The 26,640-nt window shown below is 52.1% G+C and overlaps 1 protein-coding gene across 1 annotated transcript; it reads right to left on the bottom strand.

The window, feature by feature from the left end:
- Positions 1–374: 374 nt before the first annotated feature.
- ulk2 (unc-51 like autophagy activating kinase 2) lies at positions 375–25,048 on the bottom strand. Its single transcript, XM_066695285.1, has 27 exons — positions 23,657–25,048; positions 21,692–21,784; positions 21,014–21,055; positions 15,704–15,736; positions 14,708–14,744; positions 13,351–13,524; positions 13,175–13,248; positions 12,982–13,083; positions 12,394–12,452; positions 11,953–12,035; positions 11,619–11,669; positions 11,440–11,528; positions 11,113–11,284; positions 10,855–10,915; positions 8,241–8,390; positions 7,327–7,472; positions 7,067–7,162; positions 6,185–6,462; positions 5,844–6,031; positions 5,456–5,565; positions 5,100–5,237; positions 4,649–4,860; positions 3,961–4,142; positions 3,723–3,841; positions 3,356–3,513; positions 2,828–2,963; positions 375–2,726 (listed from the first exon to the last, which is right to left on the bottom strand). Exons 1-27 carry the CDS (start codon positions 23,744–23,746, stop codon positions 2,662–2,664), a joined length of 3,138 nt encoding a protein of 1,045 aa, XP_066551382.1. The 5' UTR covers positions 23,747–25,048; the 3' UTR covers positions 375–2,661.
- Between the last annotated feature and the right edge of the window lie 1,592 nt (positions 25,049–26,640).

Genomic DNA, 26,640 nt, shown 5'->3' with positions numbered 1-26,640 from the left:
TGTATAATATGCAAATACAAGCCCAATAACAAAAAGACAGTTTGGTACACAACAGTACACAGGTGATCACCTTCTCATTGGGGAGAGTATATTACAGGACATATCAGATACACATCGACCTTGTGTTCTTGCTGACCAAGTTGAATCCTGGCCAACTGTTAACCCCCGGGCCCGTTGTTACCATGAAACAGTCCAAACACGTCAGTCCGGTTAGGAGCAGTAAAGCCTTGGTGACAGTGTCACAGCGTAGCGGAGGAGCGAAGCAAAGCACACAGAGGTCAACCAGGATTGCATCATTGCACTCTTTAAGTGAACAAAGTCTGAAGTCGTGGCGTCTACACAAGAGTGAAAAAAAACATCCATGAAACAGATCATGGGATTAAAAACATTTATTTTTTTATTTTATTGTATTTTTTTAAATAAGTGCATGGACTTTCATTAACAAATAAATTAGTTCTCTCTTCACCCCCACCATGAAGTAACAGAAGTAGGTACACACGAATGTGGAAGTGGGCCGGGGGTCCCTTACAGCGGGGCACCGCACCCCTCTGTCCCCCGGGGCAGGACTCCACGCTCGGGACCGGCTGCCACCCTGTGTTTACAGATTCCCGTGGTCCAGGGATTGCAGTCTGCGCTACACGGATATGCCTGAATTGTGCTATATTGTACAGAGAGCTTAAAGTCTCTAACCTTTAACTTTTTTTGTCTGTACAGAGAAGGCCGTAGGTGGTGTGGAGTGCTCTCTCTGGGAAGGGGAAATCAAGTCACAGGAACTCACAGGGAAGGTTTAGTTAAAGTACAGTACAGTGAGGGAAGACCCTGGCTGGGGACGGTTCCTCAACCCACAGGCCTTGTGAAAAACCTCTCTCCTCCTGAGTATCGAGGCTCTGAGGAGCCCATTTCGTGGGCTGTGTCTCACGCCACACTGCCCTGAGCGCGGGGGGGCAGCAGAGACGGGAAGCTCTAAGGAGGCAGCTCGGGCATGCCTTCATCGATTACCAGCGATTTTGCCCTGAAGGATGGGAATTCACCCTTTACTCACCAGGCATACTATGACAGTGTTCTAGTATCAATAAACAAACACGGCGGTAACCAGGAGAAATGCAGCGACTCCCAGCATTTCCTCATCCTTAAAAACACTAAACGAAACAACCGGCCCGTTCCGGCTCCTTGACTACAGCCAAAACGTCTCCGCTCTCCCGCACCCCCACTGTCCCACACACCCATCCGAGAGGAAACACATGCACAACTTAAAAATATGTACACTTTGCAAACACCTACCAAACGTCTTTGCCCCGCCAAAAAATCATTAATTATAATAACTATAGTGTTAATATTAACATAAAAAACACTTTCCATGTAATTAAACAAAATGCAACTGTTAAGTATCTACTCAAGTAATAATTTGACTGTTTTGATTCCGCCAGGGGCCACAAGCGTCCTGGAGAGCAGATCTTCACGTCTTTGTGATTAAACTGTGGCTCCACCCAACTGTTATAAAAGTCCCCCCAGTTCATGGTTTTTATCCCCAGTTGTTCTTTTTCTCCCTCCTTTTCTTCCTCCACTGGCTGAGATTCAGTCCAGCCGCTGTTTTGGGAAGACCGGCGTCCCTCCTCGCTCCCCGTGGTTCGGATGCCCCCCACAGCCGGCGTCACGGTCAGTCCCGAGAGGTGCACCAGGCGAGGTGGGCTTGGGGGGTCAAGGGGTCAGTTCGGTGCAGGTGATCATCCCACCGACCCCGAGGACCCCCAACCGCACACACCGGCTTGAAAACCGCGTCCTTCGAAACAAACGTCCGTCTGGTACCGGACAACTGTCCACTGATATCCTCCTCCTCGTTAATAAAGTGCTTAAGGTAACGAACAAACAAAAAAAATCTAATTACGGATCCTCAAAGGTTCCTCCCGTCTTGATGCAACCTGTGTGTGTTGTGTTTGTGTGTCTTCCAGTGTTGGCCCTTCCTTCTCTGCTCAAGGGTTTTGGGGTCATAGGAAGTCCCGCCTCTCAGCTCGTGTTCCCCGCCGAACAGGCAGGAAGTACATGCCGACATCCCCCTACAGACTCTGTTAATTTCCTCCAATAAAATAAATAATTTTAATAACAGTAATAATAATAACAGTAAGAATTACAATAAGAACTGTGATTAAAAAAATAAAAAACTGAAATGCGAATAATTCCAATGGTGTCGCCGACTTCTAGATCCAATTCCTTGCGGAATATGATTTTGATCCTTTTCTGAAAAAATTGCCCTACCCCGCCCCCCCCACCCTGCAGTCGTACAGTAGGATGTGAGGAGCCTGAAGGGGGGGGGGGGGCAGGAATTGTTCAGTTGTCTCCAAGATTCCTCCTCCTCCTTCATCATGAGTCTTCATCACGTCTTCGTGGTCTTCTTTGGTTGTGATCTTGTGCACCTTCCCTGTTCTGGCAGCCGATCCATGCGAAAAGGCTTTAATACTATCGTCCATTTTTTTGTGTCTATATTTTGTCTTTTATAATAAAAACAAGACCAAAAAAAAAAAAAAAAGTGCAGAAAATGCTACAAGGGGAAAAACATGGATTTCTCGCTCCATTTTGTCCTGGTTCGTCTTTTCGTTTTTCCTTGTCATCGTTGCTGGCGTCACTGAGAGCTCCCCGCCCCGCTGGCATCTGGTCCCTCGCCGTCTATTCATACAGAGCCACCGTGCAGTAACACAATGCGGAGATGCGCCGCTCCACGCTCGCCTTGTCTGCAAACACAAACACGCACGGGGTCAGTCTTCCTGTCGCACACTTGCACCTCAGCAGCGCACGACGCACAGGAGAGCAACGGGTAGGGCGAGAGACTCACATTTGTTGACGTTGTCGATGTCCGCCGGGTCCTGCAGGATCTTGGACAGCCCCTCCAGCAGCATGCCCGCCTTGTTGTAGCGGAAGGCAATGTCCTCCGTCTGCTGGAACATCTCATCCAGCGCCGCCGACTGCACCTGAGAGGGAGAGAGGGAGGAAGAGAGCAAGGGGAGCAGAAGGCAAGGGAGAGAGTGAGAGAGGGAGATGAAGAGAAACTGATGTTAAAAAGTGTGCTAGCAACACAGGTAAGAAATCACACAATTATGGGTGTGTCTCTTTGGGTGAGAATTGAAAGTCTATTAAGGACCTTCCTGGAACTAGAATTAATCAAAGACCGGGCCAAGATGACCTGCCACGGGCCCCAACTCGCTGGAACATTGCTAGTTTTCTTTCCACCAGGGCACTTTAATTAGTTAATTGAACCTAATTGATCGAGCTGGACCCGGCGCAGGGGCCAGTGTGAAGCTGTGGGAGCGCGGCTGTGGAGCTGAAGAAGGCCTGTGAACAGAGTGACGGAGGATTCACGCACCATCTCCACAGCGTGGTTGTAGATGAGCTTCTCCGCGGTGACGCTGTTGATCTCGTCCACGAAGCGCTGCTTGTCCGAGAAGAAGTGGTTGAGCCGGTCGGTGAGGCGGCGGCACAGAGAGATGCAGCTCTTGTAGCGCTCGTTCAGGCTCTTCACCACTACGTGGGGGGGTAGACAACATCTCTCTAATTACCACCTCACTCAGCATCACCTCTAAATAATGAATCTTACTTATTGACGGAAATTGACTTCAGTATCTTTTTACGCACAAAAAGCAACATGAAACAAGTGGACGCAAGCACAGAGAGACGGGGACGGGGACAGGAATTGGGGGTGGGGCTGAGCAGACGGACACACAGACGCTCACCTTGCTTGACGGCGGAGGAGGGGTTGAGCTTGGCCGATTTGATCTGGGCCTTGGCCAGGTGCAGGGAGGAGGCCAGGAGCTGGGCAGCCTTCATGTACAGCACCAGCTGCTCCACCTGTCTGCGGGGGGCGACAGAGCGCACACTGAGCACAAGGACACAGGAAGACTGGCCAGTCCCACCAGGCCTCTACAAGTCCACTCTGTCCACCGGTCAGTCGGTTGATCTGTCTCTACCTACCCCCACTCCTTGCTGAGCTGGCTGATCTGGTCTACCACCACGCTGTCCTGGGGGGGATAGAGGGTAGCCGCAGAGACCCCCAGGTCTGCCCCCCCACCCGCCCGTGCTGCGGCGATCTCCAGCACGCAGTCGGTGAATGACAGCATCATGCGCAGGTGCAGCAGCATGTCCGTGTGCTCCCGCTACGCAGAGAGGCACAGAGTTACACAGATAGCCAGGGTGATGTAACACAGACACACAGACACTCAAACACAGGTTAATATGTTTTGGTCAAGCCAGCGAAGAAGGCAAAGATCCAGGGAGAGAGATTATTCTATTTTGACGAGAGCTTAATGTGTCTCTAAAGAGCAGCAGCCTGTGCAGATGTCAGGTCTGCCTGCATCTCTCTCACCCTCTCTCATATGTAGGTAATCTCCAGATTTACACAGGGACAGCAGCTGTGACACCACTGTGTCTGTCAGTCAGAATGTCTCGCTGTCTGTCTGCACGCACAAAGACACACCCAACAAAGCTGGTGTATAGGATGACGCGTCCCTCACTCACTCAGCCCTGACTTTTTCCCAGCGGCAGGCAGGGCAGGGGGGCAGAGGTGCTGGTTAAGGTTAGGCCCTGCCTCGGCCACCCCCCCAGGCAGGGAGACGGCCCCTCACTCGCACAGCGGACAGGAGAGACCCCGGGGGCCCCTTACCTCCATCAGGGTCTCCTCGGGCAGCTCCGGGGCCTCGAAGGTGATGAAGCCCTCCAGGCTGGGGGGGGATGTGCCGTAGGGGACGTAGCGCAGACTGCTGGGCGCTGCCTCGCCCGCAGGGGGGGAGGTGCCCATGGCCACGCCCGGCGGGGAGCCCATGTACACCCGGCCGCTGGTGGAGCACAGAGAGCCAGCGGAACTGTTGGAGCCAACTGCAGGGAGGGAGAGAGGGAGGGAGAGAGAGCTAAAAACATTGTTATCAATGAACATAATAAGTTGATGGTGCATGATATTGTTTCTCACAAAAACTAAATTAAACAGTGAATGAATGAATCAATGAAACAGACTATTAACAGCCCTGTGTGCGTTCCCCCGCGCTCTGCAAGTCCCTAATGTCTCTGTAAGATGCACAGCTCATTAACCGGTCAGCAGTGGGTGGCGGGCATCTTACCTGAGGTGGTCCGCGGCCGGGTGCCCAGGTGGCTGCAGGTTGGGGGGGTGGTGCTATTGGGGGGGGAGCCCACAGTGAAGAGTACGGAGCGGGGGCTGGCGCCGCTCGGGGAGGGCACTCCGCAGGCTCCGGCCGGAGCTGTGGACACAGATGCACACACCGCGGTCACTCACTTCATCACTCGCTCGCTCACACGGCCAACCAGGGCAGCCGGAATCTCACACACAGCCAATCACAGAGCGATGTGACAGAGAGGCTCTCAGTGGTATCTCGTGTGGTTCAGGGAAAGACAGATTGACGCCATTGCCGGGACACTGCGCAATACTGTCCCTCTGGCGGTCGGGAGGGGGTCCTACCTGTGTCCATGGGTCTCTCCGTGTTGAGGCTGTCGGTGCTGCCCTGGCAGGGCTGCCCCCCCATCGTGATGCGGACCTGCGTCTCTGAGAGCCTCCCGGTGCTGACGGACCTGCAATGACACGCAGCAGCCAGCGGTCAGAGAGGCCGAGCCCAGACCCGGGGATTAGAGGCAGCGGGACAGACATCTGGAAGGTGATCGATAGACATAGCTTCTAATGCGTTTTCACACAGGCACCTGACCAGGAATACTTGGCCCGTGTCCACAAGGACCTCGGAGTTTGGTGCGTTAACTTTCAGGTGCTGAAAGCAGTTCATTAATTTGGTCCGTCAAAGGGTTTGAGCAGAGTGGGAAGTTGGGAGTGGGCGAGGCGGGGGCGACAGGCCTACCTGCCGAACGTGGTCCTGCCGTGCTCAGGCGCAGACTGGCGGTACGGGACGCAGTGGTAGGTGCAGAGGTCACGGGGGTCCGCGTGCGCCCTGCTGGGGGCCGGGCTGTCGGATGGGCCCTGCTGCGCCGCCAGGGCCAGGAGGTTGCAGGAGGCCTGGGTCTTGGGGATCTTGAAGGGGGCGGTCGCCTGTGCAGAGCGAGGGACAGGTCACACCGGGGTCACAGGACGATACACTTATTTTTCACAAGAATTGGTGAAATATGACCGTAATCAGCTGAATAAACACTGACAATTTCAGTTTTTCCTCCAAAGCAGCATCTGAACTGAGCACAAACGTACCTTGGTGGGGGAGCCAATGATGGTGGGCAGCGGGGTCTTCTGCAGCCAATCGGAGGAGCGGGGGGACGAGCCCAGGTGCTTGGTGGGGGAAGTGCCCAGGCTGCCGGGCCGGCTGAACTGGGGGGAGTGGCTGCTGGAGTAGGCGGCGCCGCCGGTGGAGGGGTACACCGGGTCGGACAGCTGCTTGCGGAGCTTCTGCTTGGTCTGGTAGACGTCGGTCAGCGTGGCGGCGCTCTGCAGGCGGGCCCCCAGCAGCTGAGAGGGTGGCACCGGGGAGCCTGGGGGGGAACGAAGAGTTCAGGGGTCAGAGAAGAGAGATGCGGGGCCACAGCAGGGCCGATTTCACCCCCTGCACCCCTCTGTGTTCAATAAATGTATTTATTGTGTGTTTGTGTGTGTTGGTTATTTTAAAGTGTTTATGTTTCATTTTTTAATTGTAAAGTGCTTTTATATGATATGAAAGGCACTATATAATAATAATAATAATCATAATAACCTTTATTTTATAGAGTTGGCCCTGTTGGTGTACATTGTGTCGAGTTCCAGTCAGCTGAACACTGGGTTTCCAGGGCTACAATTTGCCCTGTGGCCACTAGGGGGCCCTCCAGACTAGAGAGATCAGCCCTGTACTTCATCCCAACACAGATGCCCTTGATGGCTCAGTCTGCCAGGGCCCAAGTGCCTGGTTCCTAAAACCTACACCACTATTCTGCGCCCTCATCACGCCACTGCCAGTCCAGCACCAAATGCAGCCGGAACGTGTGTGTGAGTGTAATAATATCCGCACTGAAGCCGCTATCGAAAAGCCTAGGCTGGACAGGGGCTCATCACCGGGGGTGTGGTGTTGCGCTGCGAGTGCGGGGGTGCGGCTGAGAGACTCACCTCCCGAGGAGCTCCGGCTGCGTGACTCGTGTCCCTGTGGGTGTCCCTGCGGGTGCCCACAGCAGCAGTGCCCCAGCTGCTCCGGTATGGTGCCGACTGCGGGGAGACAGAGCACATGTCAAGAGGGCACACGGATGGGCACGCTCAGCACGGGGAGGAAGAGGAGGAGGAGGAAAGTTAGAATGGATAAAGTACAGAAAGGGAAGAGAATGGGAGACCAGGAGAAACAGGGAGACAGGAGAGCAGCAGCAAAGTCTCACCCAGGGGGGACGGGGAGTACGGACGCGAGGAGCCAGTGGACAGTCTGCGGCCCACCGTCGGGGCCGTGTCGGCAGATGCGGGCGAGCCGGAGCCCACCTTGGTGAAGCCCATGGGACTGGTGTTGGACCTGCGCACGGTGCCGGCCCTGCAGAGAGAACAGGCCAGGTTACAGCACAGCGCGTAGAAGGACAGGGGCCGGGGGAGGAGGAGCACGGACTAAAGTGTGAGGCTCTCAGTGCAAGCCCGGGCATGCTGCCTATTAAACTCCCCCCCCCAACCTCCAGCCCGCCAGCAGCTACAGCACTTCATGCTGCCGATTCACTGGGAGGAGAAAACAGCAGCGGGACGGGGGGAGGAGGGGACGCCAGTCATATGCTGCTGAGGAGAGAAAACACCCGACACTGTCTCGCTTCTGTGCAGCCAGCAGTCCACCCTGACGGGCCCGGAGTGTCACACTGTTGCATCAGACAGCACGGCACAAAGGAGACGCCAGTAGTGTTTGTTTTGTTTAAAGTTAATTACCCTGTGGGTGACTTCCTGCCGTTGGTCCCGTCTCTGTCTGGAGGCAGCAACGGCATTTTGACTCGATCTACAGGATGCATTTTCAATCCACCCCCCACCGCCACAGCCACAGGCTTCTGTTTGCGCTGTGTTTTCAATGTCCCCTGCACTAAAACCAACAGAACGAGGTTTCCTTCACCCGCTCAGGCGTACCCTGTGGTTTTGTATGATGTCTGTCTGTCTGTCTGTCTCTCTCTCTCTCTCTCTCTCTCTCTCTCTCTCTCTCTCCTCTCCCTCTCCCTCTCCCTCTCCCTCTCCCCGAGCCTGGCCCAGACAGTGTCTTTGTCCCCATCCTGTCACTACCTAACGAACTGTACAGAACACCCCCACCACCCCGCGCGCCTCCACTTACCTGGGGGAGCCGTAGATCGTGGCGGTGGGGCTGCTGGAGAGGTTCTGCTTGATGCGCTGGTAGTTGCGCACCTGCGTGGGCACAGGGATGGGGGTGGTCTCTGCACGGGGTGACACTGCGGGGGGCTGCCCGGGAGGGGGCTGTGGCGACCTGCGTGCGGGAGAGAAGAAGGTTGAGAACCGGTGCAGTGCGGTACCATTCTTCACATCACATTGCGATACACACCAAAACACACACACACACTCAAACAGGATCCCCCATGCTCAGCCAAGAGCCACTTACGGAGAGGATCGGAGTCGCCACACACAGTCCGTATAACACAGCTCTTCCGGAATTACAAAAGGCACTGAAGTTCCCGGTATTATAAAGGACAGCCTCTTTGTTGTTGTTTAAATTTTTCCTGTCTTGTCAGCTACATATACAGTATCAGAAAATCAAAAACTGGTTTAATTAATAACTTATTAAAGGAAAAATTATAAAAAGCACAAAAACCAGGGCGAAGCATACAGTCTGTAAGAGTTATTTGTTTAGGTCTGGGCTGAGTCTCACAACACACCGAAACCCGATCCTGGCACATGGCCTGCCTTACAGGACACGGGGCAGGAGGGGCCTGCATGTAATCAGCATAGGGCAGTGGCCAATCACCAGCCTGGTTCAAGCCCAGGAGGCGGTGTTAGGGGACGGGTCCCGGGCAGAGGCAGAACTCGAGCCCAGCCAATAGGGAGTCAAGAGGCAGCCCTTCTGTCAACCCCAACAAAAACATAACAAAGAGTTCTTTTCTGCTCCTTTCTCCGTAACGGAGGAACACGATGTCTTAGGGCATAAGTCCTGACGTATAATTATGAACAACATCAGCAGGTGGTGCCTGTGTCTGTGGGAGAGAGATTCATCCGATAAGAGGGGGTAGGGCTGTGATATAATTGCTGCCCTGTAGCTCTAACAGTGTGGAGGGAGGGCTGGAGGGGAAGGGGTGTCTGTGTGCAAAACATGCAGTTAACAGGCCCCGTGACGCAGCCTGAGCAGGAAAGAAACCATGCTCAGCAAGTCTCCTGTTTGTCTTGTTTTCCACACTGGGAGGCTCACAGGCAGAGCAGCTTCCTTGGCGTTCCTCCGCAAATGGTCAGGCACAGCCATGATCCTAGACAGCGCACAACCCAGCCTCTCTCTTCAGTCCAGCTAGACACACCAGCCCCCTAAACATGCAGTTCTGAGGTGGGGATGGGGGGAGGTCAGCCAAACAGTCGAGAAACGGCGAAACTGATCCAATCAGATTTAGAAAGTTGAAACGCTCCAGAGTTTACACAAAACACTGCTGTATAAGGGTTTCCAGTTCCGTTATAACAAGGTGTGTCAATTTCCTACCTAGCTCAAACGATTCACACCACGCTAATCGAGATTATACAAGCATGTGCAAACCCTGAAAGGCCGCCTGTGATAAAGTGTTCCCAAAGTATAGGATCCCCTGCAATGATTCATGTAGTCCCGGCAGTTTACACTGCAGCAGGGACTCACCTCTTTCTGTAGACAGGGACAGGGGGGGAGAGAGAGAGAGAGAGACCCCTTTACTTTCAACACACTGGGCAGAGAAAAAACAAATCAGGAAAAAAAAAAAAAAAAACTAAACTACAAACAAATAAAAGAAGGAGCAACATGGAAGGGGAAAACAGCAGCAGCAGAGGGCCTGTGACTCATGGGAACAGCTTGTCGACCTGTTGAAAAGTCCTCCAGGGAAAGCCAATGACCCCCCTGGCGGCAGGCCTTGGATCCCAGCCAGGCAGATTACTCAGGAGGGGAGTGGCGGCTCGGAGAAAACCAGAGTCATGGAAACTCTACAGGCTGCACTGCCCGTCAACGCGGGCCCCAGTAACCCTCGGTGTGCCAGGGCTGAGCACAGCACGGCACAGTCACGACAGGTGTGAGCCTCGAGGGAGGATTCGAGGAACACTTGCCCGACACCGTCTGCTGCTCCTCTCACTTCCTGTCAGTACGGAGTTCTTTCCGTGGCCACATCCACAGCAACTCCATACACATAGACACACACAAACACACTCAGCTTATGCATTGCAAATCTCACTGCTTCTATTTCCGACCACAAGAAAGGCAGTAACCAAAAGCAAGGCTGGGCACTTGGAAGCTGCTCCAGAACCGGCTAGAGTCGGCAGCGCACAGTAAACATCCCCAGGGTGGCGGATGCACTCACTACTCTCCGTTGCGAAATCTTTCATGGAAAACACAGTGGAACTCAACCACCAAAAATAACAGGCATGGCATGGTTGCTGGGGGGCCACACTGGTCCCTCAAGTTCCTCCCACATCACAGCTCACAGCAGGAGACTTGGAGAAAGTTTTATTCAAACTAAAACACCCGACTCACTCTGTTTGACTGATTAGGTCTGATCATGCCTTCCTCTCTCAGTACACCCATATCAGCCGCAACACGATTGCAGTTACAGCCGTATGTATATAATTTGAGTCTGACGCAGAGGAGCAGAAACCTCGGGTTCATGGTGTTGGTGAAGTGTGGCCCCCTTGGACAGGGGAGGAAAGCCCCACAGTTACCACAGAGTGACCCCTCAGTCGCCCCGGGGTGACCCCTGTCCGTCACGGTCACTCACCCTCCACACAGCAGGAACTCGCTGGACACTCGCCTCCCGGCCGCTCCCATCGGCAGGTCATCTGAGAGAGAGGGGCAAAGGAGAGGGTCAGGGCTGCTCACGTGTCCGTCTGCATCTTTGTGTGTCATTGTGTCTGTGTGGGTTGTGTGTGTTTAGGCGCTTGTCTGTGTCTGTGTGTGTGGCAACGTGTCTGTCTGTGTACCACACCACAACCTCAGAAGTGTGTGTGCATTGCACATGCGTGTGCATTTCTCTTACAGGGCTGCTCCACGGGGATGTGGGGCACCAGCACGAAGTCGTCGGTATCGCAGGAGGAGTTCTTGCTGCTGGTGCTCTCCGCCGATTCCTTGGACAGCTGCAGGTAGTTGGGGGGTCCGAGGGGTGGCGAGGAGAGGACGTCCGAGGGCAGCGTTTGCATGTCGGGCAGAGACTGCAGTCGGGGGGGGGGGGGGGTGGGGGGGGGAGGAACAAACAGTGGGTGAGAGAGTGTTGGAGACACCATCAACCTGGCATCCCCACGGGCATACATTCGGGGAGCGCTCTGTGGCCGACAGGATGTCACGCTTTGAGCGATTCTGTACTCACCGGCGGGGAGGCGAAGCGGCAGGAGGGGGAGCTGCCACAGGAGCTGTCTGACACTGAGCTGGGGCAGCTGGGCACGGGCACTGGGCAGGCTGCGGGGCAAACAAACACCACTCAGCACACAGTTCAACATAACACCGCCCTCCGAGCTCTGAAGGCACCACGATCGGCCTCACACTCACATTTCTTGATGGCGGACAAGGGATCCAGGAAGGGGTGGCTGAAGAATGCATCTGAGGAGAAGAGAAAGAGAGACGAGGCGAGCTGTTAGCACCCAACTGCATGTTTGTGTGAATCACACTCTGTATGGGGGGGGTTGACATTATAATTAAATGTTATGTGACATCAGTGTGAGAGCTGACGCGCTGCCTTTCAAAGCCTGGAGTATTTTTGGCAGCGAGATCAGAAAAGATCAGAAATTTTAGCTTCCTGTGTGTGTCTGCATGTGTGTTTGTGTGTGTGTGTACGTGTGTGCATGCAAGTCTGTGAGAGTGTGAGTGTGTGTGACCGACTCACCAAAATCCATGCGGTCCTTGTGGTCCCTCTGCAGCAGGCCCAGCAGCAGGTCACCCAGGTTGGGGGACGTCTCTCTCGGGATGCTGCGGGCAGAAACACACAGAGCTCAGAGCCAATCACAGAAGACCTCAACCGCACAGAGACGCCGAGACACACCGACACGGCAGCCATCAGCGATCAGTTTTATGCCGCGTTTAAATATAGAGTGACTTCCTGTGTTGAGCTGGGGTGCTGTGAGGAGCGCACCTCCTTTATCCTCTTTCATTTTTCATTTTTAGTTTTCAGCTGCAGTTAACAGTTAACAGAGGATGCTTGGCCGGCAGCGGACCAATATGGCAAATCAATCAATAAATATAGAAATTAAAACACAGGGAAGTGTGACGCCGGCTACTCTTAATGGATGTAAGTGACGGCAGTGAGGGTCTCAAGGGCTTGACTCACATGGGCATCAGGCTCTTGTTCTTCTCATAGAACAGACGCAGATCCTGGGGGCTGTTCGCCTGCCAATCAAAACACACAGCCTGTCACACGCCATGCTGCAAACACGCACACGCCACCGCTACAAGGCTCGGGTTTATGACAAATCTCTAACAAGCGAACAGCACAAAACGGGGACACAAATGGAAACGGGTCTTGAAAGCATTCAAGACAGAAAACAGGAGACACTTCTTCACACAGAGAGGTGTCACAATCTGAACAAACTCCCCAGCGATGTGGCTGAAGAGACAATTTGGGAACATTCAAAAATAGACTGGATAGGATCCTCAGATCACCAAGTTATTAATGGACACCAAATGAGCACGATGGGGCGAATGGCCTCCTCTCGATTGTACACTTTATGTTCTTATGTTCTTATTTACTGACTGCAAGTGAAGCACCCTGGGTAAGGAATAAATGCTGAGGAATAAATAATAAAACTAGTAATAATAACACTGCATCCATTCTGTGCTGGTCAATCTTCTACGCTAGTGAGAGATGGTATTGATACAAGAAGGTCATTTTTTATTACATATTAAATGCTCATCTCACCTGAAAGGGCGGCTTCCCCACCAGACACTGGTAGATGACTGTGCCGATGCTCCACAGGTCTGCTTTGGCGTCGTAGTTCTGGGACATGATGACTTCGGGCGCCTGAAGAGAGAGGAGGCGGTGAGGGAGCGGCCGTTAAAGGACAGACTGTGACCCGCTCGTTTCTGCCGGCTTTCGGGGGGGAGACACTCACCATGTACATGGGGGAGCCGCACAGAGTGGCTGCCATCATGTTGCTCTGCAGGTAGCGGGCAAAGCCGAAGTCAGCTGGGGGGAGAGAACGGGGAGTCAGTGTCTCTCCCATCATGACAACATTGTCTTAGTGTCGTGTTTGCCAGTTTTTTTGGAGCATCCTCCAAGACCCTTTACCTATCTTGATGCGGATGCCGTTGAGGCTGGCCTTCTTGCGGCCCACATAGGACAGCAGGATGTTCTGGGGCTTGAGGTCGCGGTGGATGATGCCCTTGCTGTTCAGGATGCGCATGGCAGCAGCAATCTGCTGCAGGAACACCCGGAGCGTGTCCTCTCGCAGGGTGCCCTTCGCTGCAGAGACACACACACACACAGCTGCATCACTGCACCGACGACCGGACATGGCCAGCAGGCACCAGCGAACATCTGAATCCGACTGCGGTGTGCTCACCCCGGCATGGCCGACGCTGGGTTGAACAGAGACACGAGAAGGCACTGCCCTACTGCTTTGACAGCTGGATGCCCCTCTTGAACAGGCCCCACAATTCTACCCTTTCAGGTCCAAAGATTTAACACGTTTCTCGACTGTGCGGTCAGGGTCAGAGCTCAAGGGGCACAGGGCACTGGTCTTGCTGGAAAGTAGAACTCAACCAAAGAGAGGAAATGATGCCGTGGGCAAGTTTCCATTTATAGTAGCGGATCAGTATTTAAACAAGGGACAGAGGGAGAGCGAGCGAGTGTGTGAGGGGGAGTTGGTTCAGCACGATGCAGACGTGTTGACAAAATCCCTCCATAATTTCACAGGTTCGGCTACACTCATATGTTGCCCTGTTGCCCCAAGGCAGTGAAGGGAAGCGCATCAATGCTCTGACACCCTCCGCGGCAGAGAGCCAGAGCTTCAACAGCCAGAGTCGAGGGGCTGGGGGCGGCCGCGGACCGACGTCATCACCAGCAATAAATAGAAACGCGGGCAGATCCGGTGGGTCACGACAGCTTCCAAAAACACTCCAGCTCGACTCCAGTGAAACTCTGTTTCTCACCCCGCCCACGCGTTTAAAGGCAGCCTGACGGTCTGGCAGCTGGTCCGGTTTGAGCATAAGCGAAACAGGGTTTGTTTTCTCTGCCCAGAAGCCGTTTGAATTTGTGCCTTAAAAACAACACACACAACTAAAACACACACTGAGCCATATAGAGTGAAATGTGACCTCTGGCTCCGCACAGCATTAAAACCCAACTAATCCTTTAAGATGTGAACAAGATGAGCGCTAATTTTTAAATTTATGGGGTCACAGGGTCATCAGTGAGCCCCCACACACCGATAGGGTGCCGACACCAAACGGTAAAGATTTGGATAGCGGACAAGTTTTAAAGGGCAAAACCAGAGGACTAAGATACCCCTTTACCCCTCCTTTCCTCCCCATTGTCAACATCGTCAACTTCCAGGACCAACGGCGGAGCCTCAAAAGCTACACGTTCCTCATCTAGGACTCGTGTATGACATCTAGCCCGTGTGCCACTTTGGCCTCATGCTTACCTTGCAAATAGTCCGCCAGGTCCCCTCCGTTGCAGTACTGTGGGAGAGCAAGGGGACAATGTCAACATCATCATCAACAACATGGCAGCCGAGAGGTGAGGATTGCAATCAGGAAGTCTTTTTAAAGAACGGATCTGCCCGTGCCGTGTCACTAACTCCACTGACAAAGGGAGCCGCCGTACAGCTCAGACAAACATTACAGAGAACACTAGGGATGGAAACTGGAGATGGGAAGGTATTGCCCCAAATTCGACTCCCTCGCGTGCTTCTCTAGAAGACTGATGGCCCCGTACCGCCTCGCCCGCCCGACCTGTGCGGGGGGAGAGCACGCGCTGAGGAAGAGCTGTGCCGGGGCAACACGCACAGGGGCAGGAAAACTTCTGTAAACTGCCAGAGCGCTGGGCATGATTGCGAAATGGCATCTTTGTTATTTAGCAGGCCAACCCGATTAAAGCAACGAGTGAAAATGGTGCCAAAATAATAGAGCGGCTAAAGCAGTGCTGGCACAGGCCCCCCGAGAGAGAGAGAGTGCTCAATGATGCAGGTGTGCGACTGGGCAAAAATCGCAACACAGATTTAAAAACAATGTGGGGAAATAAAGACACTGTTTGGTTTTGAAATGTGCCGATCACAAGTACTGGATGATGGAGTGGTCAGATTGTTTTACACACAGCATGGCAGTGTTGTGAAATGCCGTGCGTTTGGCCCTCGTGTCTCTCCCGATGCCCTCAGTGGCGGCCAGGTGTCACCAGGAGACAGGCAGCCACTGACTCACCACGGCCATGTGACCCAGATGGAAACTGAGACCCAGACCCAGACGTGAGGGCAGTCAGCAGATATGCGGCCAGATTACTCAGGGGAGTCAGGAGGGCCTGCGGGTCATACCTACCAGTGTGTACTGAGTACAGTACTGAGGGTCCAAATGCGCGCGCAGATACGCGCAGACACACACACACACACACACACACACAGAGAGGGAGAGAGATGTGATCTTACCTCCATCACCAGGAATACAGAGTTGGGAGTTTCCTAAAACAAAAACAGAAACAGAAGAGATCAAACAAGCGGTTCTATTTCTCTTTAGTGTTTTTCTATTGTCATCGTTTGCGTTTTGTTTTTCCCTCGAGCTCAAGCCTTGGTCTCGACGGGTTTCGCAGTCCATTAGATCCTGGTCCAAACGCTGACTCTATGCAGCTGCTGTCACAATCGATTAAAAGAGAGTTCCTCCCCAATTGACCCCCAAACCCCCAGAAGGGAACACACAAACACCCCCGAGCTGCAGGACGAGACAACGAGCGCAGGATCAGCCAGGAATCAATGTGAGAGTCTCTCTCGGCAGCAGCCACAAGTAGCAAGGACCCCAGGCTGGCAGTGGCAATTAAGGGGAGGCACTGCTCTACACAGGGAGTGGTGGGGGTCTGGAACCGACTCGATAGTTACCCTCTGCGGTGCCGGCCAGGATTCCTTGTGATATGGCAGGGTGATGAGATTCTGCCACCCCTCAGCATCTTCCACAGACCTGTGGAGCCGTGCCAGTCGGCCTCCTGCAGTCAGTGTGTTTTCTAGCGCCTTAATGAGAGTCAGTGTGTGCGTGACTGTGGGGGGGGGCAGTTATCACCAGGCAGGCTGGCCAGACATGTGACTCTCTCTCTACAGGGGCCTCCTCTTGTCAGCACTGACGGGGTTCAACAGCTGGATGCTTTCCAGGAATCCGGACAGAGGGAGAGGCCCAGCGAGGGGCAAGCTCGCTGTAGTGGGGGGTACAGGGAGGGGGCTGAGTTCTGGCAGCAGCGAGATCTCAAGGGCCGATGTTAGGAACAATAGAGGGTCGCAAACATGGCAGACCCCCCGTGCCCGAGAGGCCCAGCGTGGGAGTGGCAGAGCGGGGGGCCGCAGGGTGGGTGCTCAGAGAGGAGGGGACCCCTCTCCTTCCCCAACACTAACGATCTGCAGCAACATGGGCCCAGCGGTGCACAGACACAAACACACCCACACAGAGGGCAGGATCCCCTTACGCTCTTCCTAGAACTGAGGCTCTGCGATTCGCGATTCGCCCCCTGCCCCTCCCAGTGTGGCAGCATCTCCTTAGCGTTACGAACCCCAGTGACCTAAAAGACTTCCAACAAATACACACTTCGCCACTGCAAGGGAGCAGAAACAGACACGGCTCCAGACGGGGACATTTCTAAAGCCCAAATATACATCTATATACTACACACACACACACACACACACACACAGAAACAAACAAACACAGATCTAAACTATTTTTCACTGTTCCTGAGGAGTCTGCTCCCATAAACAAGTCAAGCGGCAGAACAGGCTGTTCTAAAACAGGCCGCTTTATTACCGCAGCCTCCGAAACTTCCCCTTTTCGCTGTAGACCTGCTGGACTTTGTGCAGACACACAGACAACTGGCAGTCCGCCTCCCCTCCACTCAGCGTCAGCAAAAAAGACTCCAAAACTCTCCAGTCTAGTTCACAAACCGGTACCAATTAAAAGCGAGCGAGTGAAGATCACAGTTCGTTGCACGTCCCGTACACATATTAGGACAAACGCACAACACGCCACTGTCTGAAGTTCACCAGGGTGTAATTACCAGAACATCAGACTCGGCTCTGGCAACGGTTCCCCGATGTCATGCCAGTTTACCCTGGTACGTTTGGCACTTTTTAACAAGGTGCTACATGTAGTTGCAGCATTTCACCCAGGAAAACCTGCGTAGGGGTGAGTGGGGAATTATTAACCTGAATGCCTCTACATCTTAGCGTAGGTCTCAGGGTGCGCGGCGGCTGGATGACTCTGTGGTCTCAGCAGCGGCAGATGGTTCAGCCCTGTCGTGTGAAGATCTTATGAATGAACATTTGCGTTTATTACAATCTGTGGATGTGTGACTAAAGCTGTGACTCTGGGCTCGAGGCTCTGTGGATCCAGATGTGAGCAGCCCTCACACTTTTAACGAGGAGCTCTCTGTATCTCTGCAGGAATCCTGAATTCAAAAAGTGATCTCCAGCCCCATATTCTCACAGGCCGGATGGATTTACTTGTTTACCCAACTTACATAAAACTTGTATGATTGATGCTGGATACTGTCTTCCCCCACACTCTGCACAACGAAGGTCATTCAGAGAGCAGTGAGAACTCAATGAAAATATAAATAAATAAATCAATTTAAAAAAAAACTCAGATTTTCTTAGAAAGAGGCCCAGTACAGCTCAGATTTAATCCCGTGGGTGGAGAGAGAGGGAGTGTAGGAAACAAACGCAAGTGTGCTTACATTACCGCCGCAGTGCCTTGATGTGTAACATATGCACTCTCACACAAACAGAAACACACACACACAAAAGGGACAGATACCCTCCTGTCTGAACACAAAGACAGGCCTGAGCTACCTGTCACTGAGAGAGGGGACTGGTGTATTATGTCCTGTGGGCTCAGGGAATTAGGGCTTTAATAGCCTGTAATGAAATGTAAACGGTGCAGAGAGTCAATAACAAGCCCCTGCAGACATTCCATTCGGGCTTCTAAGAATCGCTTCTCGAGTTCCTGAAAACTCCACAGCTGCCCCCACTGCACGTGCTCTCTCGGCCACTCTCTCCCTCCCTCCCTCCCTCCCTCACTCTCTCGCGGTCCCATTGCAGGAAGTTCAGGTTTTACCGTGCGGGTGCAGCTCGATGCCTGAGAACGCCTGCTACTGCTCAGACATGCGACTCTGGTAAACAATCTCTCCCCCACCCTCCTCCCTGTCCCTCTCTGTTCCTCCTGCTCTTCCCGTCACAAACACACATCCTCCTTTCTTACTGAATTTGTCCAGCACAAGTTTGTTTTCTGCCTCCTCTGTCACACAGTGAACCCTGTGAACTTTCAAGAGGATGGGATCCAACTTTAAAAGTTTACCGTTTTCAAGAGCCTAAGGAATCCAAAATGGAGATCTAACATCGGCAACAGAATATCCCTCTATTATCTTCCACCTTTCCTTCCTCTCTTCTTTCCTGGGAGGAGATGGTGCTGCCAAACGCAGACAAAATGCTGAACACTGGGCCGTCCAGAGGTCACGACCTCCAGCGTAAACGCAGGTGGAAACTGTGCATTCAGCACACGGCAGACGTGGCTCTGGAGTGAGATGACCAGCGCGCCGGGTCCAACATACTGCAGCTACCGTGTGTGTCAGGGGTCCAGTCCTGAACTGCACTGCTCAATATGACAGGACTTCAATTTAAACCCCTGTCCTAGATGGGCTGGCCGGCCTGCAGGAAGACGTTTCACACCTGCTCACTGCAATGTGCTGCGGCAGGGGGTTTGTGCTGCCGGCCGTGGGGCTGTAATTAAAATGCTGACGAGGCAACTGCACGCCTGGCTAAGCTCAGTCTGGGCACGTGGACCGGGGGGCTTGTCCTGCACAATGGGGGCAGGAGTCAGCCGGACTGCAAGGCTGAGGAAATGTGTGACGGCTGCCCTTTCAAAGGCTGTGTGACTGTAAATCAGCTGCTAACGACCTTAACCACCCCCACCCCCAACCACCTCTCCTCCTGCTCTCCTCTCCTCTGATTTCCCCGCCTGGTAAGAAAACACTGACTGTACAGCCATCACTCGAGACACCACTAGAGTCGCAGCAGCACAATGTCAAGCGCATCAAGGTCGTGGTGATTAAACGGGGTCTGTAAATCGAATGTTTGCATTCCTTGTGGCCGATCCTGAACCGGAAGGTCCCTGTCGATCTCCTCTAATCACCCGTGGGCGGCCGCTCAATCGATGCTCCTGGCGGCCGCATCCAGACATCCCTGCTTCGTACCTACCTACGTCCTGTTAAATTCGGAGAGAGACTGAAAGCTTTTACATTTATTTTCATTCATTTATCCTCCAAAGATAACATATTTCTATTTAGAGAAGGATGCCAAGGGGAAGTATTTTTTTGGTTGTTGTTGTTGTGGAAAAAAATACATAAAACAAAACCACGTTTGACGTTATTTTTGGATTCGATGAGCCGATCAGGGTCGTACTGCCAAAGCAGCGCTGGTGAGAGCGATGAAAAAGATAAAATTAGAAAACAAAAAGGGCAAAAAACAAAACTGCTCAATTCTCAATTCAAAAGCTTCTAACAATAGATTATCGCACAATTTCTGGCACCTCAGGCCTCAGCACACATTCCAGCATGCCTATCTCCATACTATGAGTAGCCACTGCTCAGGAGCGTATTTCAGGTTGACTGACTGACTGACCCGGCACAGGGTGCCGCCTTAAAAAGCTGCTGGTTTAACCCCTCGTTGCCCCCGTGGTCGAACCCCAATGCCCCCGTGATTCAGACGGGCCGGCCCACTCCCAGGGATCCACTGATCTGTAGCACCGGCCTGGAGAGCCAAAGGGTTCCTCCTGGCTTTCATTCTGTGCTGAGCTCTGACTGACCAACTTATCAGGATCACAATCGCTTAATTAGTCCAAGCTGGCATATGTCCCAAGTGTCTGTTAATTGGGCCCCTTGGCTGCCTCTGAGCGGGACTCTGCAGGAGATAACTGGACGAGGGGGGTACAAAACAGACAATGGCACCCAGGACAGTCTGGTTCAGACCTTTTCCATTTTCCTGATTTTAAATCCCCTTTCCCCAGTCTCCCATTTTTCCACTCCACTGCAATTAACCCAGCAGCTGCAGACTCGTTAACACACGGTGAGGATGGCAGACGCCCGAGCACAGCTGTCTCTGGGAGGTCAATTTAATTAGCAAAGCAGCTCCCTTACGGGGCGGCTCATGGGCAGTCTGCAGCGCGGGGAGGGGGGTTCCAACTCAGTCAAACAACGAGACAGAGAGAGGCCCCCCCACACTGAAAACGAGGGCCGCAATGACACAGCCCAGCGTGCGACCCCATAGAGATACAACACACCCCCGCCCGCCGGTAAGCACCTGGCACTCCGCAGCCCCCGGCCGGCACTGCGGTCACAGGACAGAGGGAAGGATTTTCCCCAAAGCACGAGGGATCGATTAGATTAAATCAAATAATAACAAGTCAAACAGAAGCAAAATCAATGCCCCCATATCTCTGAACACGCCAATAGACAGAACGAGCGCAGTCTGACACCCCGGGCTTGTCATCGTAAACCAGACACTTCTAGAGCTCCGAGAAGGATAGTCAAAGTACACACAGCATGAAGCCCAGCCCTGTCATCACCCAATAAACCCTAACTTCCCGTAAACATTACCCTATCCCCGGGTCTCCCTGATCCAAGCACTGGCTACGACAACAGTGCCAACACAAACACACACACACACACACACACACACACACACACCCCAGTGCACACATCCACCTACCTGCACGTCATACAGGGCCACGATGTTCTCATGTTGAAGCTCCTGAGGAGGGAAATGGAGAGAAATCAGTGAAAGAGTGAAGGAGGACAGGCAGACTGTTCTCAGGGCCGTCTGCAGACACTTTTTACTTGCATGATATGAAAATCTGTCTGAAGTGTACATTAAATAAAATAACTACATAAATAGAGCTGATAAACGCGTGAGGCTTCCTCTACCAGCCGAAGGGCACCACTTTTTTGGCCAGTGTTGTCATTTCCTAACGAAAAACACAGATCCACTGCTTTTATCCGAACAGCGCGCTCCGAGACTCTCGCCAGGCCTCAGAATACAGTTACAGTGCGGCAGCTGCCGTACAATCAGCACTGAGCCAGCGAGCCGATTCCTCCGGGGTCACTGGATCACCTGGGAACTCCGGCTGACCTCACGCCCGGCCTGGTGTCAGACCCCTCCCCCCCACTGCTGCCCCTCAGGCACTAGGACGCCTGTTTTAAACCTTTAGGGTGACCATCTGTACTATTCTGTCATCTGTAAAATCTTAGTGGTCAAACGCTCAAAACAGTTATCCAACAGCTGCAGATAATGAGAGCGAAGACAGATAAAAGCAAGATATATTACTGCCCGAGACACCTGGGGTATTTATAAAGGACAAGCGTGAGTGTTTGCAGGGTTGGCGCTCACCTTGAGGATTTTGATTTCCTTGCCCAGCAGGATCTGAGACTTGGAGAGGTTCTTCTTGTTGATGCTCTTGATGGCCACCTCCCAGTCCGTCTTCTACAGAGGAGAGAGAGAGAATAAATATTAATCTCCCGCTCGATTAACCCCGTCCCTTACTCCACTCCCACCAGTACATCAGAGTGTGAGTACCGGCTCTGTGTTCCTGTGGGGATGAGACCAGCTCACTGACACACTTCCCTGGTGTTCAGCACTGGACAGGGGAATGGTAAGCACTATTTAAATATATATATAAGACAGAGAGATAGAGAGAGAAACCGATGGATACCAACAAGGTAAGATCAGGCAGAAAGACCAGACAGACAGCATTCACACAGCAAAACCAACAGGGTTAATAACTCCTGTACACTTAAAGTTTCTGGCTATTAAAGAAAATTGTTTCCCACATGTGTCTCCGTTTAATTGCGCCTCCCTGAACAGGACACTGCGGCAGCCACACGCCTCGCTGGCAGTCGACAGCTCGGCCCAGTCAGGCGTGACGGGACTCCTGCACAGCCCGCCCTGGACAAAAGAACGACCCCATCAGCTAGACATGCAAGTGTTGATGTAATGCTATGCTGTGCTGTGCTGAGATGCCTTGGCTTTAGCCGCATGTGCATGGTGCAGCACACTACACCCTGCACAGTCCAGCCCTGTCCCATGCAGCCAGCACACAACCCTGAGATCGCTGGACCGGTCAGAAAAGAAGACAGAGAGATTCCTCACCCTGACGGGGTGGGATTGACCCATCGGCCACGGTGACCCCAAACTGGACCACCCTGGCGAGCGGATGTCCTGGACGCTGCCGGGTTCATGGCACGCTCTCCACACAGTGCCCAGCGGGTTAACCAGGCCACGCTACACTGTGCGTGAGCCCAGCTGAGTGGACCTGAACTCATGACCTACAAGATCCCTCTAATTAAGATCAGGCATGGCTAATTAGGTTCAATGCACAAAGCTGGAATGGTTCATACTGGGAGAGTAAACTGCAAAAGTGTGGCGACGACCGAGCACTGGACTGGCACACACACTCACCCACTCACTAATTAACTAACTAACTCTCTCTCCCTCACTCACACACACACACACACACCTCATTGTCTGTATTATGTAAGCATGGCCTTCAATCCCCGGAAGCATTCACAAAGCTTCAGTGCCAGGAGGGCTGCAGCCACACACACTGGCCCTGCCAATTCTGCCCGCACCACACACACACACAACTGCCATGCTGCTGCCCTGCCGGAACAAAGACCTCCAAAACCACAGTCAGGTTCTGACCCGGCTAAGCAGCCTTCTTGACAGACACGTGGGTCAATGCACTGGCACCCAACATAGCGGTAATGGTCATTAATGTCTTAGTTTTACATATATCAATTAGGTGTATGCATGTGTTTATATGTACTACACACATATGATTTTTTTGGCACACACTATAATTATACCATTTTTTTAAAGAAAACAGCAGGTGATTTTCTGAGAGGGTGCAGCATGTCTACTGAAGCACTGCAGCAATCCAAGTGCACAGCTGTCCGGGCACCGCAGTGTAGGCATGCACAACACCAATGAGCAGCGACCAAACCCAGCAGCATCACAACCTACCCCACTGCATCCTATTCAGTCGCGTCTCAGCCATCTGCACCGCTTTATGAATGGATGCTCCAAAACACAGTGATAGACCAGACAAATAAAGACACAGAAACACAAGACCAGCACAGCAGCCAGCGGTAATCCCTATGCTGCAATGCACTGGCACTGGGGTGGATCTGAACTGGGATCAAGCAGCCCTGCACTGCACGCGTGCTCTGACGTCATTAATAATAACAACAATAATCTTCCTCCTCCTCCTCATCCTCTAATGGATGACTCACATTGACAAGGAGGCTGTTGAGATGACAGATCATGCCCCCCCACCCCCATGCAAACCATATTTACCTTTCGGTGTCTCCCCTTGAACACCACCGCAAACGCCCCGTGTCCGACCAGGTCCTTCCTGCTGTACTCAAAGTCCCCGACAGCCTCCATCTTTGGAAAGAAGACAGTCTTTCTCCAGAGCGGCTTGATTTCCTTTTCTTATGCTCTTTCTTGTACAGTTACAGTTATCCACTTTTTTTTTTTCTTCCAATGCTCTCTATGAATCGCTCAATTATCTCTCTATCATTGTTTTTTTAATTTATCGGGCATCTTTTTGTCCCACCTCACCACCTGCGAGAGAAGTCCAGTCAAATACGATTTCATTTGGTGCTGGTACCACAATAAAAAAAGGGATACAAAAAAATAATTGTTCTGTTTTATTCAATAGTAGTAGTAATAATAATAATAATAATAAACAGTTGGTTGTGCTTGCATTCCCGGGTGCAGGACGGTGCCTCAGCCCTGCGGATGCTCCTCTCGCAAAGACGACAGCGATTTAAATCTGCACACCGGAGTGGGGGCAGGACAGCAGGAGACACATAATGCATTTAAAATGTCTCTTTCCTGCCAGCTGTCATGCATGACCCAGATCGTCACTGAGCGATGCCTGCCGCCTCCAAAATAGCTTTCATAACAAGAGCCATGTTACCAGAGAGCCTCCTTCACGGACAGGGCTTCAATCTTGTTGGAGACAATGTTGCTTTCACCTCTGAGCCACGCCGCTAATATCGTCTCTCTGAGCTCCGGCGGGGATTCAGGGCTTGCCCCCTCCACATCTTAAGTCGATCCTGCCCGTTTGGTGCAACAACCCCGACCACAAAGCCCCCTTTCCTCTCACACGGGCATGCTTTGTGTCGCCCTTGCGTGTGTGAGGGAGAGAAGCGCAAATCACACCCGGCCCCACGGTGCCTGCGCGACCACAGCGGCGGCGCACAGAAATAGCTCACTCGTCACCAGCCGAGGAGAAACATTGTTACTATTCCTCATCGCACGTCATAATCCCGTCCCCGGCTCAGGCGCAGGGGTCGAGGACGCCTGTAAGGCGGCGGGCCTGGGTGTCTGTGTATCTGTGCATGGTCGGGTCCAGGGTGGAGGGTCTCTCCGGGCGGCTGGGTGGTCTTTATTCTCGTTTGTCCCGGGCTTGGTTTTCGGGTCTCAGAACAACAACAACAACAACACGGAGACCGCGCTCTGTCTCTGCCGTGCTCCTGCTTTATTGTTAGCAAAGGGGGGAGGTTGCCAAAACATTAAAAAGCAATGCAAGGAGTTTATTCGTCGTCGTGCATGCTCTCTTCTCGTGTGAAACACTGTGTTTTAAAGGGTTTAATTCCCGTTTGAGCGCCGCTCGGTGTCACCTCTGCACGGCGCCGACTCCACACTGACAGCGCTCCTCTTCCGCGGCCAGCGAGTAGCACCGGCCTCTGGACATATCCATCCGCGGCGCTGCTTGCAGCCCTTCCGCCGCGGAGGTTAGTCCTCGCGTTGTGTTGTTTTTGTCGGGTTGTGTGTGTGTGCGGTGTGGGTTTGAGCCGGGGTCCTCACCGGGGCGCTGCCACCGAGGAATCCGAGTTTTGAGTCTCCACTAAAGCGAGCGAATGCCAGCCTGTGTGGACGTTTTGGGGGGTCGGGGTCTGTGTGTATCAGCACCAGAGAGAGCGTTTGGGATTCGCGACACAATTACGTAATGTTTTGGCCCGATACTCCCAGTGAGGAAGCGAGGGGGATACGGAGAAAAACTTGCCCGGCGCGGCGCACTGGTCAGTGGTGGCCGGCCAGGTGAAACAGTCCGCCCAGGGCTGTGGTGTCCATTCATATTTCAGTGTCAAAGCATTGGATTGGGACTGATAGCTGGAGGCCCTGACAACTTCCTTAACATCTATTATTTACGCAACCAGCAATGAACTGCAGTAACCCCACATTACAAACACCACTTAAGTGTGATGTTCTGTTTTCCAAATGAAATCCCAAAATAGCATTTTATGTATGAGATAGCGCTGCAAACTGCTGCAAAGTGTGAGTTGGAGGTCAAAGTAACATCAGTATGTATTAGATGCTGATTTAAATGTCCAAATTCATTGTAAGATTGTAAATAAGACCATTTTAGAAACATAGACAAGGGCTGATGCTGAGAGGTTAGTCCATGCCTTTATTAAGTGAAGGTTAGATTATCCACAGATTATTATACTGTATGTAAAATACAATTATTGAAAGATTACAGGATTGACAAAATAAATAAAAAACTGCATTGGCTGCTGAAATATAGAATTGATTTAAAAGTCATTTTATTGTTTTTTGAAGTCCATGTTGGCACAGCATATGTAACAGAAGTACTGACTGAATTAAAGTCAACCCAAGAAATCTGGTGAAACAGCCTTTTGCCTCAAAGCCCAAAGACTCTGGGACATCTGACCTTGAGCAATCAGAGAGGCACCTTAAGAACATAAGAAAGTGTACAATCGAGAGGAGGCCATTCGCCCCATCGTGCTCGTTTGGTGTCCATTAATAACTAAGTGATCAAGGATCCTATCCAGTCTGTTTTTAAATGATCCCAAAGTTTCAGCTTCAGCCACATCGCTGGGGAGTTTGTTCAGATTGTGACTACTCTCTGTGTGAAGAAGTGTCTCCTGTTTTCTGTCTTGAATGCCTTGAAGCCCAATTTCCATTTGTGTCCCCGGGTGCGTGTGTCCCTGCTGATCTGGAAATTATTCAAAACAGACTGAAAACATATCTTCTTAAGGTTGTCTGTAGATGATCTTCTACCTTTTATTTTATTTAAATTACTTATAACTTATAATTTATTTAATTGTAATTATTTAATATTTCTATGTGTATTGTTTATGTATTTAATTTGTTATTGTCATTTACTTTTGTTATTGTTCTTTTAACTTACTATTTTAATATTTGCATGATTTAAATGTTTGAATGTAAAACACTGTGGGATGCAAACTGTGTCAAAGGTGCTCTCAAAATAAAGTTATTATTGTTTATATATATATATATATATA

The sequence above is a fragment of the Amia ocellicauda genome, chromosome 22 (assembly GCF_036373705.1).
Source record: "Amia ocellicauda isolate fAmiCal2 chromosome 22, fAmiCal2.hap1, whole genome shotgun sequence".
Classification (NCBI taxonomy): Eukaryota; Metazoa; Chordata; class Actinopteri; order Amiiformes; family Amiidae; genus Amia; species Amia ocellicauda.
This window is presented reverse-complemented; position numbering and strand designations above follow the sequence as displayed.

Bases quoted from the DNA above. Each gene is read 5' to 3' on its own strand.
- ulk2 (XM_066695285.1), bottom strand. From the start codon at position 23,746: ATGGAGGCTGTCGGGGACTTTGAGTACAGCAGGAAGGACCTGGTCGGA. The intron at 14,745-15,703 runs GTAAGATCACAT...GCTCTCCCACAG, and splicing joins CTGTATTCCTGGTGATGGAG to TACTGCAACGGAGGGGACCT. The intron at 4,143-4,648 runs GTAAGGGGCCCC...CTCTCTGCGTAG, and splicing joins CCGAGGAGACCCTGATGGAG to CGGGAGCACACGGACATGCT.